At 44.7% G+C, this 17,119-nt stretch overlaps 1 protein-coding gene across 8 annotated transcripts in view; it reads left to right on the top strand.

Annotated features, from left to right (window-relative positions):
- sorbs2b (sorbin and SH3 domain containing 2b) overlaps positions 1-16,382 on the top strand; it is a 77,976-nt gene extending 61,594 nt beyond the window's left edge. For 6 of the 8 annotated variants that reach the window (XM_045724083.2, XM_014212798.3, XM_014212797.3 and 3 more), the window contains 11 exons: positions 2,695-2,780; positions 2,887-2,927; positions 3,026-3,140; positions 3,369-3,497; positions 3,744-3,959; positions 6,729-7,766; positions 8,034-8,231; positions 12,328-12,438; positions 13,562-13,605; positions 14,052-14,158; positions 14,528-16,382. In XM_045724083.2, the coding sequence (XP_045580039.1) occupies positions 2,695-2,780; positions 2,887-2,927; positions 3,026-3,140; positions 3,369-3,497; positions 3,744-3,959; positions 6,729-7,766; positions 8,034-8,231; positions 12,328-12,438; positions 13,562-13,605; positions 14,052-14,158; positions 14,528-14,589 (2,147 nt within the window). In that variant the 3' untranslated portion in view covers positions 14,590-16,382. The remainder of the gene's footprint in view (positions 1-2,694; positions 2,781-2,886; positions 2,928-3,025; positions 3,141-3,368; positions 3,498-3,743; positions 3,960-6,728; positions 7,767-8,033; positions 8,232-12,327; positions 12,439-13,561; positions 13,606-14,051; positions 14,159-14,527) is intronic. The other 2 variants (XM_045724084.2, XM_045724088.2) reach the window with 2 other exon arrangements.
- The last annotated feature ends 737 nt before the right edge of the window (positions 16,383-17,119 follow it).

Genomic DNA, 17,119 nt, shown 5'->3' with positions numbered 1-17,119 from the left:
CCCTCCTAACTCTGTTGTATTCATCAAGTCACCCCCCTAACTCTGTTGTATTCATCAAGTCACCCCTCCTAACTCTGTTGTATTCATCAAGTCACCCTCCTAACTCTGTTGTATTCATCAAGTCACCCTCCTAACTCTGTTGTATTCATCAAGTCACCCTCCTAACTCTGTTGTATTCATCAAGTCACCCTCCTAACTCTGTTGTATTCATCAAGTCACCCTCCTAACTCTGTTGTATTCATCAAGTCACCCTCCTAACTCTGTTGTATTCATCAAGTCACCCTCCTAACTCTGTTGTATTCATCAAGTCACCCTCCTAACTCTGTTGTATTCATCAAGTCACCCTCCTAACTCTGTTGTATTCATCAAGTCACCCTCCTAACTCTGTTGTATTCATCAAGTCACCCTCCTAACTCTGTTGTATTCATCAAGTCACCCTCCTAACTCTGTTGTATTCATCAAGTCACCCTCCTAACTCTGTTGTATTGATCAAGTCACCCCTCCTAACTCTGTTGTATTCATCAAGTCACCCTCCTAACTCTGTTGTATTCATCAAGTCACCCTCCTAACTCTGTTGTATTCATCAAGTCACCCTCCTAACTCTGTTGTATTCATCAAGTCACCCTCCTAACTCTGTTGTATTCATCAAGTCACCCTCCTAACTCTGTTGTATTCATCAAGTCACCCTCCTAACTCTGTTGTATTCATCAAGTCACCCCTCCTAACTCTGTTGTATTCATCAAGTCACCCTCCTAACTCTGTTGTATTCATCAAGTCACCCTCCTAACTCTGTTGTATTCATTCTTGCAGGTTATTCATATTTTCTCGTATGATGTTGGTTATTTTGTCTCCCCAACATTAGTCTATTTTTATATTTATTTATGTATTTGTGTTTTCATTGGAAGTTAGCCTCTTCACTCCGTGAGACGTGTACACATTGGTCTGGTCTCCCATCGCTGAGGGCGACACACCCATACACCAAAACCATATTTACCAGCCCTCTGGTTGACCTATTTCTGATAAACCTTTCTCGTCACCGAAGGCTAATCTCGAATCTGGAATGCCTTACCAGTCGGTACAGGCGATACAATGTGTGAAAAGAAATGTTTATAAGGCATTCGTGTGCTTGAGTCTTTGTCCACAGCTCAGTCAACATGAAGCCCACCACAGGACCTGTGTCTCCACGCTACTCTATAGAGATGCAGCCGTGTGTGTGTGTGTCTCGTCTAAAAGCTTCTGTTAATAGACATAGCAGGGGGCATATGACTGGAGAGCAGCTGAGGTGGGCAGTCTAAAAAGGGTTCTGTGGGATGTTGGCATGGGGAGAGACAGAGACAGATACCCCTCTCCTATAAATGTGTTTTTCCTCAGAGGAGAGATGGGTATATCAATCTGTGTCTGCTTCTTAGCAAGTAGTAGGAGTATTTATGTCTGTATCCTGTCTGTGGTCTTGGCACAGCATATAGTGTCTGTTCCTACTGGTGGGAGAAATATCTAGTAGCTGTTGGGCTGATGATTGAAACTCCAGTTGCAGGACCATTGACCAGAGTATGCAGCCCCCTTTTACTTGACATACTACCCCAAGCAAAGAGAGGTTTTCTGGCAGCAGTCCCCACTAAGACCACATCAGCACCCAGTGCTGACCTGCAGTATAAATACTAGTGGGTGACAGGTGGCCTAGCAGTTAAGAGATTTGGGCCAGTAACTGAAAGGTTGCTGGTTTGAATCCCTGAGCCGAATAGGTGAAAAATCTGTTGATGTTCCCTTGAGCAGGGCACTTAACCCCAATTGCTCCTTTGGACTGAGTGTACAAAACAGGAATACCTTCCTAATGTTGAGTTGCACCTTCCCCCTTTTGCCCTCAGAACAGCCTCAATTCGTTGGGGCATGGACTCTACAAGGTGTCGAAAGCGTTCCACAGGGATGCTGGCCCATGTTGACTCCAATGCTTCCCACAGTTGTGTCAAGTTGGCTGGATGTCTTTTGGGATGTGGACCGTTCTTGATACACACAGGACTGTTGAGCGTGAAAAACCCAGCAGCGTTGCAGTTCTTGACACAAACCGGTCCGCCTGGCACCTACTACCATACCCCATTCAAAGGCACTTAAATATTTTGTCTTGCCCATTCACCCTCTGAATGGCACACATACACAATCATAGCTTTCACCTGGATTCACCTGGTCAGTCTATGTCATGGAAAGAGCATGTGTTCCTAATGTTTTGTCACTTGGTGTAAGTCGCCCTGGATAACAGCGTCTGCTAAATCACAAAAATGTACATTTCCATCCAGGGTGTTTGTTTCTGCTGGATATAAATGTTCTTGTTTGGAGTCATTGAGAGAGACAGGCTCGCTACGGAAAATATAACTGGATACAGTTGTATGGCACCCTATTTCCTACATATGGTCTACGTGTCTTAAAGCGAGCTGTAGGGAATCCAGGACAGTACAGGGCTCTATACCTTTCTAAAGTGGGGAGTGGTGAAGTTGAGTCTGTTTCCCACACCATACACTAGGTTAGATAAGTGTTTCGATTTTTTCTGTAGTTTTATTTTGATTCTTCACATTATTTAGCTAAAATCCCTCTTTTTGTTCCTCTCATACCCTTGCCATCGACTCCTCCTTTGCATGTTAAGTGTCTGTAGGGACTGTTCCTCTCTGTTCCTCACTGTGGCCTTCTCTCCCTCTCTGACAGACCAGGAACCCGCCAGGGGCCACTCTTACACTGATGGGGGCCGCCACACCCCCCAGATCAGGATGCCAACTCCTGAAGTCAGAGAGGTAAATAATTATATTTGGCCTCCGATTTATATTTGACACTTGTACTGAACACTGATAGAGGGATGCCATGATTGATTGTTTCTTTCCATGCCCTCAACGGAAACAGCCAGCCAGAGCTGTATATGACTTCAAGGCACAGACAGTGAAGTAAGTACAGATCAAACCCAACGTTTGCTAGTATTTCAGATTAAGACAACAATGACACATCCCTCAGCCATGACGCTAATGGTCCATGTGTTGTGCAGGGAGCTGACATTCAGGAAGGGGGAGACGGTGTACATCATCAGGCAGATTGACAACAACTGGTATGAAGGAGAGCACCGTGGACTGCTGGGGATCTTCCCCATCTCCTATGTGGAGGTTAGTGTCTGCTCTCTACTCTCCTTTCTCATCTCTCTCATCTCTCCTCTCTTCCTATCATCTCTCCTCCCTTCTCGCATCTCTCCTCTCTTCCTCTCTCCTCTCCTCTTTTTCTCTCTCCACTTCTGGCTGTCTCAATCTGGGTTTTCAATGCACAGTATTGAATAACTTTGAGTTTACATTTGTTCCCTATCCTGAACCCACAGCCTCACTCTCTTTATTCTTTAGAAAATCCCTGTCTCTAAGAAGCAGCAGCCAGCCAGACCTCCCCCGCCAGCCCAGGTCAGAGAGATTGGTGAAGCAGTGGCTCGCTACAACTTTAATGCTGACACCAACGTGGAGCTCTCACTGAGAAAGGCAAGAGCCTCTCCGCTGTCACTGCATAACTTTCACTCTCAAATAGTCTGACTGTATATAGTTCTCATCCCTTCAGTGTCTACAATTAAACTGACTTCTACCTGTGTGTGTGTGTGTGTGTGTGTGTGTGTGTGTGTGTGTGTGTGTGTGTGTGTGTGTGTGTGTGTGTGTGTGTGTGTGTGTGTGTGTGTGTGTGTGTGTGTGTGTGTGTGTGTGTGTGTGTGTGTGCGTGTGCGTGTCTGACAGGGTGAGAGGGTGATTCTGCTGAGCCAGGTGGACCAGAACTGGTATGAAGGGAAGATCCCAGGGAGCAACAAGCAGGGCATCTTCCCCGTGTCCTACGTAGATGTAGTGGTCAAGAAGTTCCCCACTGCCAAGAACCCCGCCCACCCCAACCAAGAACCCTCCTCTTTACCCCAGAGCCTATCCGCTGACAGGATTCACCCTGTGGGTTCGGCCAAGGTACGATGACCCCATCGGACCCCACATAACCTGACCCAAATGGCACCCTATTCTGTATATAGTGCACTACTTTTGACCAGAACCCTATAGGCCGTGGTCCAAAGTAGTGCACCGTATAGGGAATGAGGTGCCATTTAGAAGGCACACAAAATATCCACTTGGCATTTACAATCTACTGTCAGGTCTATATGGCTGGTGAATATACTGCATGTGTCTTTTAGTAGGTGATCGGTTTTGAAGAGAGGCGTACTGTAGTAGAGTACTTTGTCTCAGTTAAAACATTCTAGAACTAAGGGTGGTCTTCTCAGCTGTCTTGTTATGCATATATTAGCATTGGGGAGCTGTTGTCCTGCTTCTAAAACCAGCCACCAATCCATCAGGTTTCTTACACCAGTCACCAATCCATCAGGTTTCTAACACCAGCCACCAATCCATCAGGTTTCTAACACCAGCCACCAATCCATCAGGTTTCTAACACCAGCCACCAATCCATCAGGTTTCTTACACCAGCCACCAATCCATCAGGTTTCTTACACCAGTCACCAATCCATCAGGTTTCTAACAACAGCCACCAATCCATCAGGTTTCTAACACCAGCCACCAATCCATCAGGTTTCTTACATCAGCCACCAATCCATCAGGTTTCTAACACCTGCCACCAATCCATCAGGTTTCTAACACCAGCCACCAATCCATCAGGTTTCTTACATCAGCCACCAATCCATCAGGTTTCTAACACCTGCCACCAATCCATCAGGTTTCTAACACCAGCCACCAATCCATCAGGTTTCTAACACCTGCCACCAATCCATCAGGTTTCTTACACCAGTCACCAATCCATCAGGTTTCTAACACCAGCCACCAATCCATCAGGTTTCTTACACCAGCCACCAATCCATCAGGTTTCTTACACCAGCCACCAATCCATCAGGTTTCTAACACCAGCCACCAATCCATCAGGTTTCTAACACCAGCCACCAATCCATCAGGTTTCTAACACCAGCCACCAATCCATCAGGTTTCTAACACCAGCCACCAATCCATCAGGTTTCTAACACCAGCCACCAGTCCATCAGGTTTCTTACACCTGCCACCAATCCATCAATCAGGTTTCTTACACCTGCCACCAATCCATCAGGTTTCTAACACCAGCCACCAATCCATCAGGTTTCTAACACCAGCCACCAATCCATCAGGTTTCTAACACCAGCCACCAATCCATCAGGTTTCTTACACCTGCCACCAATCCATCAGGTTTCTTACACCAGCCACCAATCCATCAGGTTTCTTACACCAGCTACCAATCCATCAGGTTTCTTACACCAGCCACCAATCCATCAGGTTTCTTACACCAGCCACCAATCCATCAGGTTTCTTACACCAGCTACCAATCCATCAGGTTTCTTACACCAGCTACCAATCCATCAGGTTTCTTACACCAGCCACCAATCCATCAGGTTTCTTACACCAGCCACCAATCCATCAGGTTTCTTACACCAGCCACCAATCCATCAGGTTTCTAACACCAGCCACCAATCCATCAGGTTTCTAGCACCTGCCACCTATCCATCAGGTTTCTTACACCAGCCACCAATCCATCAGGTTTCTTACACCAGCCACCAATCGGTAAGGTTTCTTACACCTGCCACCAATCGGTAAGGCTTAGTCTAACTCAATCCTTGACAAACCCACACTGTACACACACAGAGTTTCTCTATGTTTAAAGGGCCATAGGTTGAGCGGAAGAGAATTGTGATGCCGACACTATGGCATTCATTGTAGAAGCCTTGTTTTCCATTAACCTGTTTAATAGAGACCTCTGTGGGTGGGAGAGCTACCAGCTGCTGCTTCTCCAGTAAGACGTGCCAGGCCCAGTTCACATTTCACACTTCATCTACAGACTTGGCAGCAACAGGGCAGGTTGCATTAGTTTAGTTACACTGTCATTGCTGTCCATGATCCTTGGGAAATCCCAACCACATTGAAGTTGACATTTTAAAATGGTTAAGGTTAAGGTTGGGGTTAGGTAAGGGTTAAGGTAAATATTAAGGTTAAGGTTAGGGTTAGGGAAGGGTTATGGTTAAGGTAAGGATTAGGGTAAGGGTATGATTTAAAGTTAGGGTTCAGGGTATGGACCAGGGTGGGAAATTAACACCAGCCACCAGCCAAATGCTGGTAGATTTTGGCATTGGCTGGTAGAATATCTAGTTTACCAGCCACGTTGGCGGGTGGTCACAGAGCATTTGGCTGGTAGAATATCTAGTTTACCAGCCACGTTGGCGGGTGGTCACAGAGCATTTGGCTGGTAGAATATCTAGTTTACCAGCCACGTTGGCGGGTGGTCACAGAGCATTTTGGTCCTCCAATCCAAAGACCACATGTAAAAAACGTGTGTGTGTGTGTGTGTGTGGCAGCTCTGGAGGAGAGAATCTCAACGCTACAGTGGTGAAAGCGGAGTGGGATACAGTGTTTTCTGGGATTGATCTTCATTATTTATTTTGGGTCAAATTTGGGCATTGACTAGCCGCTGCTGGTAAGGACGTCCCAAGGATCTCGCATACCATTAACCCCCAGGTAAAGCCTCTGTATCTTTAGCACCAGTCTCTTTTCTGTGTTAGTGATCTCAAATAATCTGACTGGAGCAGAGTCAACGTTGGTAAATAGATTTCAGAAACAACAACAGTCTCTGTCCTATGCATTCTGACCTGGCCATTCCCCTCACTTATGTTCTGCCGTATGTTTCTGTACTCTCTCTCTTTCTCTCCCAAGTCATCATCCACGCACCCTCGCTTCAGTCCACCCTCGCCTTCCCTCTCCTTCAGGACACCCCGCTCCTCCCTGTTCCCATCCCCCTCCCCAAGTACCCAGAGGGCCCACCTGCAGGCTGTCACCAATGATTGGATAAACCTGACGCTGGGCCTATCCCCTTCCGGCACCCCGGCCCCCACTCCTCCCCCATACCCTAACAGCAGTCTGCTGGCTGACCTGGAGGCCCTCAGCACCCTGGTGTCCCCCTCCCCCTATCCAGCCCCCAGCCATTGCCTGGTTTCCCCCAGCCCAGCCCCCACCTTGGGAACCCTAACCTCGACACCACGCAACCTCACTCCTTCCTTCAGAGAGGGCCACTTTATCCCCATCACCTCCCCCAAGGCTCCCATCTACCCCTGCTCCCCAGAACCCAGACCCTCCCCACTATCCTCCCTCCCCACCACCTCTGGCGGCACCTCTTTCACCTCATCACCCATCTCTCCCATGTTTGGGAGCCCCAAGTATGGCAGCGTGGTCGACTTGTCTCAGATTCAGAACAACACTAGCATCAAGCCCATTATAGACTCACAACAGGAGAAACCGTTCAACCCCTTCTCAGACACAGTGGCCCTGTCGCCCACCTCACCAAAGGCCTGCAGTCCCATCGATCTGGTGGTGTATGAGCCCAGCGACTGCCCCTCTCACAGTGACCACCCATCTCAAAGCTACCCCCTGTCTCACACCGACCCCCCATCTCAACACGAGAACATAGTAGAGCTAAATCAGTTCATCTCTAAAGAGAGGAATCAGTTCATGGAGGACTCAACTAAAGACCAGGTAGTGGACCAAGAACAGGAAGATGACCTTTGTGAGGAGCTGGTGTCCATCATTCAGGGGGGCGACCAATCCAAAGGGGAAGAGTTTTACAGACAAGCATCAGACGTGACAGAGGAGCTTCCCAAGCTCTTCATAGAGGAGGAGCCTGCTGAGAGCAGGAAGATGACCCCACCTTATAATACCTTTACCCCTGTGTGTAGGGATGGGGCAGAACAGGACAAGGTAGAGTCCTCCCTGGTGTGATCTGTGTGTCCTAACCTGACACCTGCTGTGCAAACATTTTTGCTTCCACTAACCCTACATGAACTTATTTGAAATCTGAGGCAACTTTTTTCCAACTGATTTTTTTTCTGAGAGAAACGGATTCTTGTTATGTCTGGTTAGCCAGATTGTTATTTCTGGTTTGTTTGCCACTCTCAAAAGATCCCTCAGATGGGGCTGTGTGTGTAGCCCATAACACACTTTTCCTTTTGGTCTCTCTGTCACCAGGGTTCCTCTGTACGCCTCACCTCCCCTCCCTCCCAGCAGTTCACCATCCCCACTCTCTCCACCTCGACCACCTCACCCAAACCTTTGTCTCCTCTCATCTCCCCCTGCACCACCCCTCCACTTCCAGGGGTGCTACACTCTCCCCCTCCCTACAACAAACAGTACCCCCGCCTGGAGTCTAGGTCCTCCAAGGTCAAGGTAAAGACCAGGTGCCTGTGTGACATCATGTCGTGACAACTAACTCCTCCCCTGCCCCTAATTCTCCTCTCTAACATTGACCTACTGTAACGTCTTCGCTAAGTTACTGACTACTCCTTTAACCCTTACTTCACTCTATTCACTGTGGTACTGATACTGTCATTAGTTTTTTGTTCTGTTTACTTCACACAGTCATCTTTGGTCAGTACTGCTATTGGTTGGTTCATAGATACAGTACTATGTTACAATACTACTGTAACATGCTTAGTCTAGATAAATGAATCACTGTAGGTTAGGTAACAGATTTTTAAACAATTGCAGGACTATTAAATGGTTGATAACTAAGTAACACGGCTGCCAGATAGTCCTTGTATTCTTGGAATTTTTTTATTTTTTATTTACCCTTGTCTCCAGGGTCAGTATCCGCAAAGCGACACAGAGTAGGAGTGCTGACCTAGGATCTGTCCATATAATCTTATTCATTATGATCTTAAAGGCAAACCTGATCCTAGATCAGCACTCTTACTCTGAGACCCTTTGTGGATACGGGCCCAGGTCTTATGCCAGTCTCCTCCTAGCATAGATATTACTCTTACTGTCATTAAAGGTAGACTCAGCATTATGAAGTAGATGCGTAAAGTAACCAGCATAGTGGGTCAATTTCCGCAACAACTACAAGCGTTTGGTCCCATACCTATCACACTCTAACAGCGTGAAGCGAACATGTGCACATGCGCAGATACTGTGTTTGACTTTTTGAGAGCGAAGTCTTGCATCTCGCTCATCTCAATATCTGCAGTGCTGCTCTTGGCAACGTCATTTCTCTAGCTTTAGAAGCTTTCTTTTCTCAACCCTGGCTAGGGTTGCACATTTTGGGGAATATTCAGAGGTGGAAACTTGCCGTGGAAATTAACGGGAATATATGGGAATTAACGGGAATATATTGGAATTAATGGAAATATATGCAAATTAATATTAATACCATTTAAATGTAGATGTTTTTTGCATTGGATATATTTACCATATCATATGGAGACAGGAACATAAACCTTTTACCTTGTCATAAATTGACATAATTGCAAATTATGAAATCCTTCCAATAGAAATGTAAAAAGTTACGAATTGAACTTTAATTAAATGTGTTGACTCTTCACATGGGATGATTTCACTGAACAACAAAATAAAGGGAATATTGAATGATCCCCAATGATCCATCGCATCTCCCAAAAACGTTTTCAACATAGATCTGTAAAATGATAGTCTAGAAACTAACGCTTTGGTTGTCTTCCTCTCAGGCTTCCATGTCTTCTCCCTGGACCTCCTCAATGTCCACCTCTTGAACATCAAACTCTGAGGCGTCATCATCACTGTCACTTCCCAATCTTGTTGAGGATGGCTCGTTGTCAGGCTCAAAAAGCCTCAAATTTTCCCGGATGGCCACCAATTTTTCAACCCTTGTATTGGTCAGCTTGTTGCGTGCTTTGGTGTGTGTGTTCCCAAACAAGGACCAGTTACGCTCTGAGGCGGCTAATGTTGGTGAGATTTGGAGGATGATGGAGGGAACAGGGGAAAGAGCCTCAGATCCACAAAGTCCCTTCCACCAGGAGGCTGATGAGATATGTTGGCACGACTGCCATATTGCATCTCCATCCCAAAGCCCTTGCTTGGAAGTGTACTTTGCCAGACTGCCAAGAACCTTGCCCTCATCCAGGCCAAGGTGGCGAGACACGGTAGTGATGACACCATAAGCCTTGTTGATCTCTGCACCAGACAGGAGTCTCTTGTCAGCATACTTGGGGTCCAACATGTACGCTGTGGCGTGTATGGGCTTCAGGCAGAAGTCTAAACGCTTTTTGATGTATTTCAGAACTGCAGTTTCCTCTGCTTGGAGCAACAGTGAAGTTGGCAGGGCAGTACAGATTTATTCTCTTACATCTGCAAGCAGAGTCTGAACATCATACAGGATGGCATTGTCTCCCTCAATCGGTGCAATGGCTACTGCTATAGGTTTCAGGTGTTTCAGGCTGCTTACCACGCTCTCCCAAAATACATAATCCAGGAGGATCCTCTTGATTTGGCCGTCCATATCGGCAGACTGTGATATAGCCACTTCTTGGAGAGACTCCTTCCCCTCCAGGAGACTGTCAAACATGATGACAACACCACCCCAACGGGTGTTGCTGGGCAGCTTCAATGTGGTGCTCTTATTCTTCTCACTTTGTTTGGTGAGGTAGATTGCTGCTATAACTTGATGACCCTTCACATACCTAACCATTTCCCTGGCTCTCTTGTAGAGTGTATCCATTGTTTTCAGTGTCATGATGTCCTTGAGGAGCAGATTCAATGCATGAGCAACCATGTGTGATGTGAGGGTAGGACTCCTCCACTTTAGAACAAGCAGCCTTCATGTTCGCAGCATTGTCTGTCACCAGTGCAAATACCTTCTGTGGTCCAAGGTCATTGATGACTGCTTTCAGCTCATCTGCAATGTAGAGACCGGTGTGTCTGTTGTCCCTTGTGTCTGCGCTCTTGTAGAATACTGGTTGAGGGGTGGAGATGATGTAGTTAATTATTCCTTGCCCACGAACATTCGACCACCCATCAGAGATGACTGCAATACAGTCTGCTTTCTCTATGATTTGCTTGACCTTCAGTTGAACTCTGTTGAACTCTGCATCCAGCAAATGAGTAGATAAAGCATATCTGGTTGGAGGTGTGTATGCTGGGTGAAGAACATTCAGAAATCTCTTCCAATACACATTGCCTGTGAGCATCAGAGGTGAACAAGTTGCATACACAGCTCAAGGAAGACATTCATCAGCATTTCTCTGACTAAGTTCCTCCATTGAGTCAAAAAAACTTCTGATTCCAGGAGGACCATGAGCTGTTGCTATCGATAAGGTGTCTGATTCATCATTTTCACCTCGATAGATGTTGAGGGACTTTTGTCAGAGGTTGCTTGTTGTGAGCGCTGAGGGAACTTTATGCACTTGGCCAGATGATTCTGCATCTTTGTTGCATTCTTCACATATGATTTGGCACAGTATTTGCAAATGTACACAGCTTTTCCTTCTACATTAGCTGCAGTGAAATGTCTCCACACATCAGATAATGCCCGTGGCATTTTCCTGTAAAGATTAGAAAAAAATGAGTAAAAAAAACCCAAATACAATTCAATGTACAGATAAATAGTTAAGCAGTTAGATTAAACAACTCCTTTGTAAGGTAAATGTTTTAAAATGAAACATGTTTGGAAACAAGTGAATTAATACTCATCAGTTAGCAGGCTCATGCAAGCTAAAACCCACATGGTAGCAAAAACTAAGTAGCAGAAATTGTTAACAAGTTCGAAATGATTTAAACACACTTTGCTGTAGGCTACTATTTACTAGTTAACATAAAATAATGTATGTCATATAAAATATATTCACCCCACCCAGTATTGTCATCAAAACTTACCAGAAAGCATGTAGTCCTTGGCTCAGACAGTATAGTAGTGTGGGCTCAGTAGCATCTCATTAGTGTGCAAGATCTTGAGAATCAGCTGTACATGTGATGGAAGAATGCACTGTGCTCGCAGAGGGTTGCAATTCCATTGAATTGGGGATAGTTTAACCAAAATATGCCACAAGACCTAGAATTGCCTTATGTGTTTCCCACAAAAAATGTTCACTGTTATAAACTAACTTTTTTGATGAATTTAAGCAAAATTCCACAAATTCCCAGGCTTAACTTCCCATGGAAAATCTCCGGAAAAATTAGGTAAATTTACCGGAAAGTTTCGACCCTTTGCAACCCTAACCCTGGCAGACGTACGAAATATACTGCTGCTTTATACAAAGCTGGGAGAGAGAGATCACCAAAGATGGTTACATTTCAAACTTACCACTTACACAGTAAGATCGATATGCTCTGGTTTAATACCCAATATAATTTTCTACAATTAGTGTTTAACTTTGATGACAGGTTTGGTTGCCCAGTTGTTCCCTGTTAATCACCTGGTATGTATTTTTGTGTGAGTGTGTGCGTGATCAGAGTGGTAAAGTATGTTTGAGTACTCTTCTCTAATTGTAAATCCTGGTTGTGGTTCTTTCAGCCTGTAAAGCGTGAGGTTGTTGTTGTGGGTAAGCCCCCTCGTAGCCCTGTGATGTCTCGGAGGTCCTGCGGCTCGCCCAGTAGAGCCCAGAGCTATTCCCCGTCTCATAGGGTAGGGCTGCTACCCACTATGCACCTTGTGTGACATCATCGTACGTTTGGGTTACTAGGAAACAAAGTCCTCTCTTTAAAGTTAATGTATCCCTTTCTTACTGTCCATATTTCATCAACATATCTACCACATAACATACAACACTCTCACACATATGGTCTGTAAAAATACAACCTCCTAGATATGAAGAGATTAATATCTAGGAGACAACAGATGTGTTAAGAATGCCCGCTGTAAGCAGAAGCATGCCAACCATGTCATCAAACACCAGAGGAATACCTTCGACTTTAATTCCTGACTGTCTGTCCAGTGTGCGTTGCAGCTTGGCATTGTGCGGGAACAGGAATCCCCAGTTGTGTTTGATGAACTGACAATGGGTCCCTGTTTCCCTGTGGCAAAGTGTGTGTCCCAAAGAGCACCCTATTCCCTATAGAATGCACTACTTAGGGAATAGGGTGCCATTTGGGATGTAATCATAGTGTCTGGTTTTTGGAGTGTGCCCCCTTGACAGCATCGTCTGTGGTTTTACTGCATGCCTGACGACTGACGGTTTAATTCAGGAGAATGGAATGGACTCCCCCTTTGACCCATAATTGCCTTCCCAACCTGTTAGTGTGGAAGCAAAACAGTCAATGCTTGTGGACTTGCTGCTTGCTAGGATGGCTTGTGTTAGCCTGAGTGCCAGTCTCTTTGTGCTATCAGGCCAACTCATTGTCATTCATTGTCTTGCCAATGTAGTTGGCAAGAGCACAAACTAATCTGGGACCAGTCTAGGCTTGTGTGCTGTGGAACAGGTGGAATTTAGGAATGAATGTTAGGATCTGAAATGCTTCGTTGCTCACTGTCTTCTATTCTGTCTCTGAGTGATGTTGAATAAATACTGTGTACCTCCCAGGAAGTACTTAGTCCCCAAATCCCCTTCAACCAAGCAGAGTACAGTCAGCTCTTTGTCAGCATTGTGGTTCTAGCACATTAATTAAAGCAAAGATGGTTTTGTGTTGGCTCTAGCACATTGTTGCTACAGTGATGGACGCTGATGGTGGTAAAACATACGGCAGAGGGAGACAGATAGAAACATGACATGCCTACTGTATAACACTGCATTTCTCTTCTCTCTTCTCAGCGGCCATTGTTTACCCAAGATGCCCTGAATTGTGGTGGAGAGGCGTAAGTCTATCTTCTATTTCCACATCGATTTATTTCCTCAACGTTATATAGAGCTTTAAAGCTTATTTGAAGTTAAGTCTCAGATTGAATGTGTCTAATTTGTATTATAAACTGGGTGGTTCGAGCACTGAATGCTGATTGGCTGACGGCCGTGGTATATCAGACCGTATACCACGGGTATGACAAAACCATTTCTTTTTACATTTATAATTACGTTGGTAACCAGTTTATAATAGCAATAAAGCACCTCGGAATTTTGTGGTATAAGGGCTGTGTCCAGGCACTCCACGTTGCGTCGTGCTTAAGAACAGCCATTAGCTGTGGTATATTGGCCATATACCACACCTCCTCAGGCCTTATTGCTTAAATAAGCAGTAGCAATGTGTAAATGAATCTGATGATGTGACTGTATAATCCTCACTGATGACAGTTATTATGGTCTGTAGGTTCCAGGTCCTGTATAACTATGCTCCACGTAATGAGGATGAGTTGGAGCTCAAGGAAGGGGACGTTGTTGATGTGATGGAGAGGTGTGACGACGGCTGGTTTGTAGGTGGGTCCGACGTTGTATTTATTTGCTCTATTAATATCCAAAAGATATAGACATTAATTATACAATAATTCCTGTGTAGGGGCTCTGCATGGCCATTGCCCACCCCTGTTCCGCCAGTCATTCAGAGCATTTAAAAGTTGTACTACTTAGCTGCTGCCAACAGATGGCATTCCTTGCCTTGAATTGAGTCATTAAACCAATCAGTGCACTGTGGAAGTTGTCCTTATTTTGATGTGTCAATAGTCACATATCCTCAGCCATTGTTCCATAAACAAAAACATAATGCACTACTCCACTGAAAATGCTTGAAACAAACTATATCGTTGAGATATTTCCTTTAATACCGCTATATGTTTGTTATTTTTCAAGGCACATCCAGAAGAAGCACGTTTTTTGGAACCTTTCCTGGAAACTACGTGAAGCAGCTATAACCTTTTCATACAGAATTCTCATGATGTCCAGCAAAACTGCAGTGGTTGTATAACTCAGTGGGTGAATAACCAATATATTCAGACTGCACAAAAACGTTACATTCATCTATGACTAGTTATTTTCATTCAAAAAAACTTTTCCAGGAGTGACAATGCATTTCCTAATTTGATGAATGGGAGAAGATATGAACCCAGTGGCCTTGAAGGAATATATTTCATGTTTGATTTAAGGGTATTCTACTCTACTAACTGTGATGATGTCTCAGTGTATACAGTGGATGCAACAAATAAGGTTTCAAGCAGATTTGGTCACAAACAAATGTTAGTTATTCGTGCGTAATGAGTGTTATTTACAGTGAAGGGATGCCTTATAGACTAATGGGTTTCACAATAATGAAGTAACCAAGTGCCCTATTTACCATGTATTTATTTATACATAAATATATATTTTTCTTGTTCTGGAAGTACTCTATAATTGATTATGCTAATTTACATTAGGAGAGTGTGTTATTAACATTTTTGGAGAGGGGTTGTCCTCTTGCTTCATACAGTTAAAGTGCACAGGACCTGAGCTTGGATCTGCACAGGCAGGCAGAAAGAGATGACAGTGTTGTCGTGTTAGTTTTATACAGGCGATTAGAGTTCCTCCTAAATGCACCCGTTAGCACATGGCTTTGGACAGACACATAGTTCATGTATTCAGGTCGTTACCTCCGACTGGAGCTAATGTCTGTTGACTTGTCCGGTTTTGTTTTTCTCTCCTGACATTCCTATAAGTATTAATAAAAGGAAAGAGAAGACTTTTATGTAATTGGACAATATATATTTTTTAAAAGCAATGTCTTCTTTTTACAACTAGGGTAGAGTGATCTGTTATTTAAGATCGTTCTTAAATATATGATCATTTTACAATATTCTTCTTATTGCGAACTGTCAAATTATTTGAAATTATTTAAATATCTTAGGGACAACTCACCTGCCACAAATCCTGTATAAAAGTGTTAAACATATTTGATGTAATTTAATTTACTGTCTGGATGCATTCAGCTGACTCTAAATCAGCTTTTGATTTATGCAATAACCATTCTCCCAAATACCTGCCTTTCTGTTCTAGAACACAGGGCAACAAAATGACAGAAGGATTGGAAGTGATGATGTTGTTGATGATGATGACATGTAATAAAGTCATCATGTAACTTTGTGTTCACTACTGCCTAAACACACCATACCGTATAGTCTGTCCTGCACAGTGTATGTCCCTGTGATTAAAAAACATCCACTGCCTCGATCAGTCATCAGCATGTATTTCCATTTCTTGCATTATTTCAGCAATAGCAGGTATGCTGGAGAGGTGCATAACTTTGCAAACTAGCATTTTGTCAACATGTGAAGTCATTGTCTAAGGAAAACCTCTAGCAATATCAGCAAAAAGGAGAGAAATATGAAATGTAATTGTATATAATCAGTACATCAGAAAGTCAGTAGGAAGTATGTACTGTAAGTATACACAAACACAGCGAACTATTGATATGGTGATCAAGGATCTTCATCAAGGAGGTGTGTGGCGTCAACTAGCTCTGGTCCAGAGCGTTAGTGCGACTTGCTAACACTGGGCCTTGAACCACTCTAACACCATGTCTGCCATACACAGTCACCACCCTTCCAATACCTGGAGACCACCTTCTCCCCACGGGACACAGGATGAGGTGTGGAGGCACATTCACCCTCAATGACAATATGTCTGTTTTTTCTTTGTGTAATATTATTTATCCAATAAATTCTGCCTGAATGTTTCCCTTCCTTTGTGCTCATTGTCTGAGGATTTTATTTCTCTGTATTATTCTTTAATAATTTTAGTCCTGCAATCAGCCCAATATTATCATGGTAATAACATTACCACTGACACAGTTACAGTGTGCAATGTGAAGAAGGTCCACCACAATTCTCCATTACAGTTCTGGTATTGTGAAAATAGCCTGGTTATTTCAGCTCCCAAACGATTGGCTGTTTAAATAAATGTGAAACCAGGCTTCATCCTGTAACCTACTGCGGTAGCTGCTGGCCCGATCCTCCCAGCCTGCCTACTATATCAACAGCCGGTAGCTGCTGGCCCGATCCACCCAGCCTGCCTACTATATCAACAGCCGGTAGCTGCTGGCCCGATCCACCCAGCCTGCCTACTATATCAACAGCCGGTAGCTGCTGGCCCGATCCTCCCAGCCTGCCTGCTATATCAACAGCCGGTAGCTGCTGGCCCGATCCTCCCAGCCTGCCTACTATATCAACAGCCGGTAGCTGCTGGCCCGATCCTCCCAGCCTGCCTACTATATAAACAGTCGGTAGCTGCTGGCCTGATCCTCACGGACTGCCTACTATATAAACAGCCGGTAGCTGCTGGCCCGATCCTCCCAGCCTGCCTACTATATAAACAGCCGGTAGCTGCTGGCCAATCCTCCCAGCCTGCCTACTATATAAACAGCCGGTAGCTGCTGGCCTGATCCTCACGGACTGCCTACTATATAAACAGCCG

This window comes from Salmo salar, chromosome 09 (genome assembly GCF_965601325.2).
Source record: "Salmo salar chromosome 09, fSalSal1, whole genome shotgun sequence".
NCBI lineage: Eukaryota > Metazoa > Chordata > Actinopteri > Salmoniformes > Salmonidae > Salmo > Salmo salar.
This window is presented reverse-complemented; position numbering and strand designations above follow the sequence as displayed.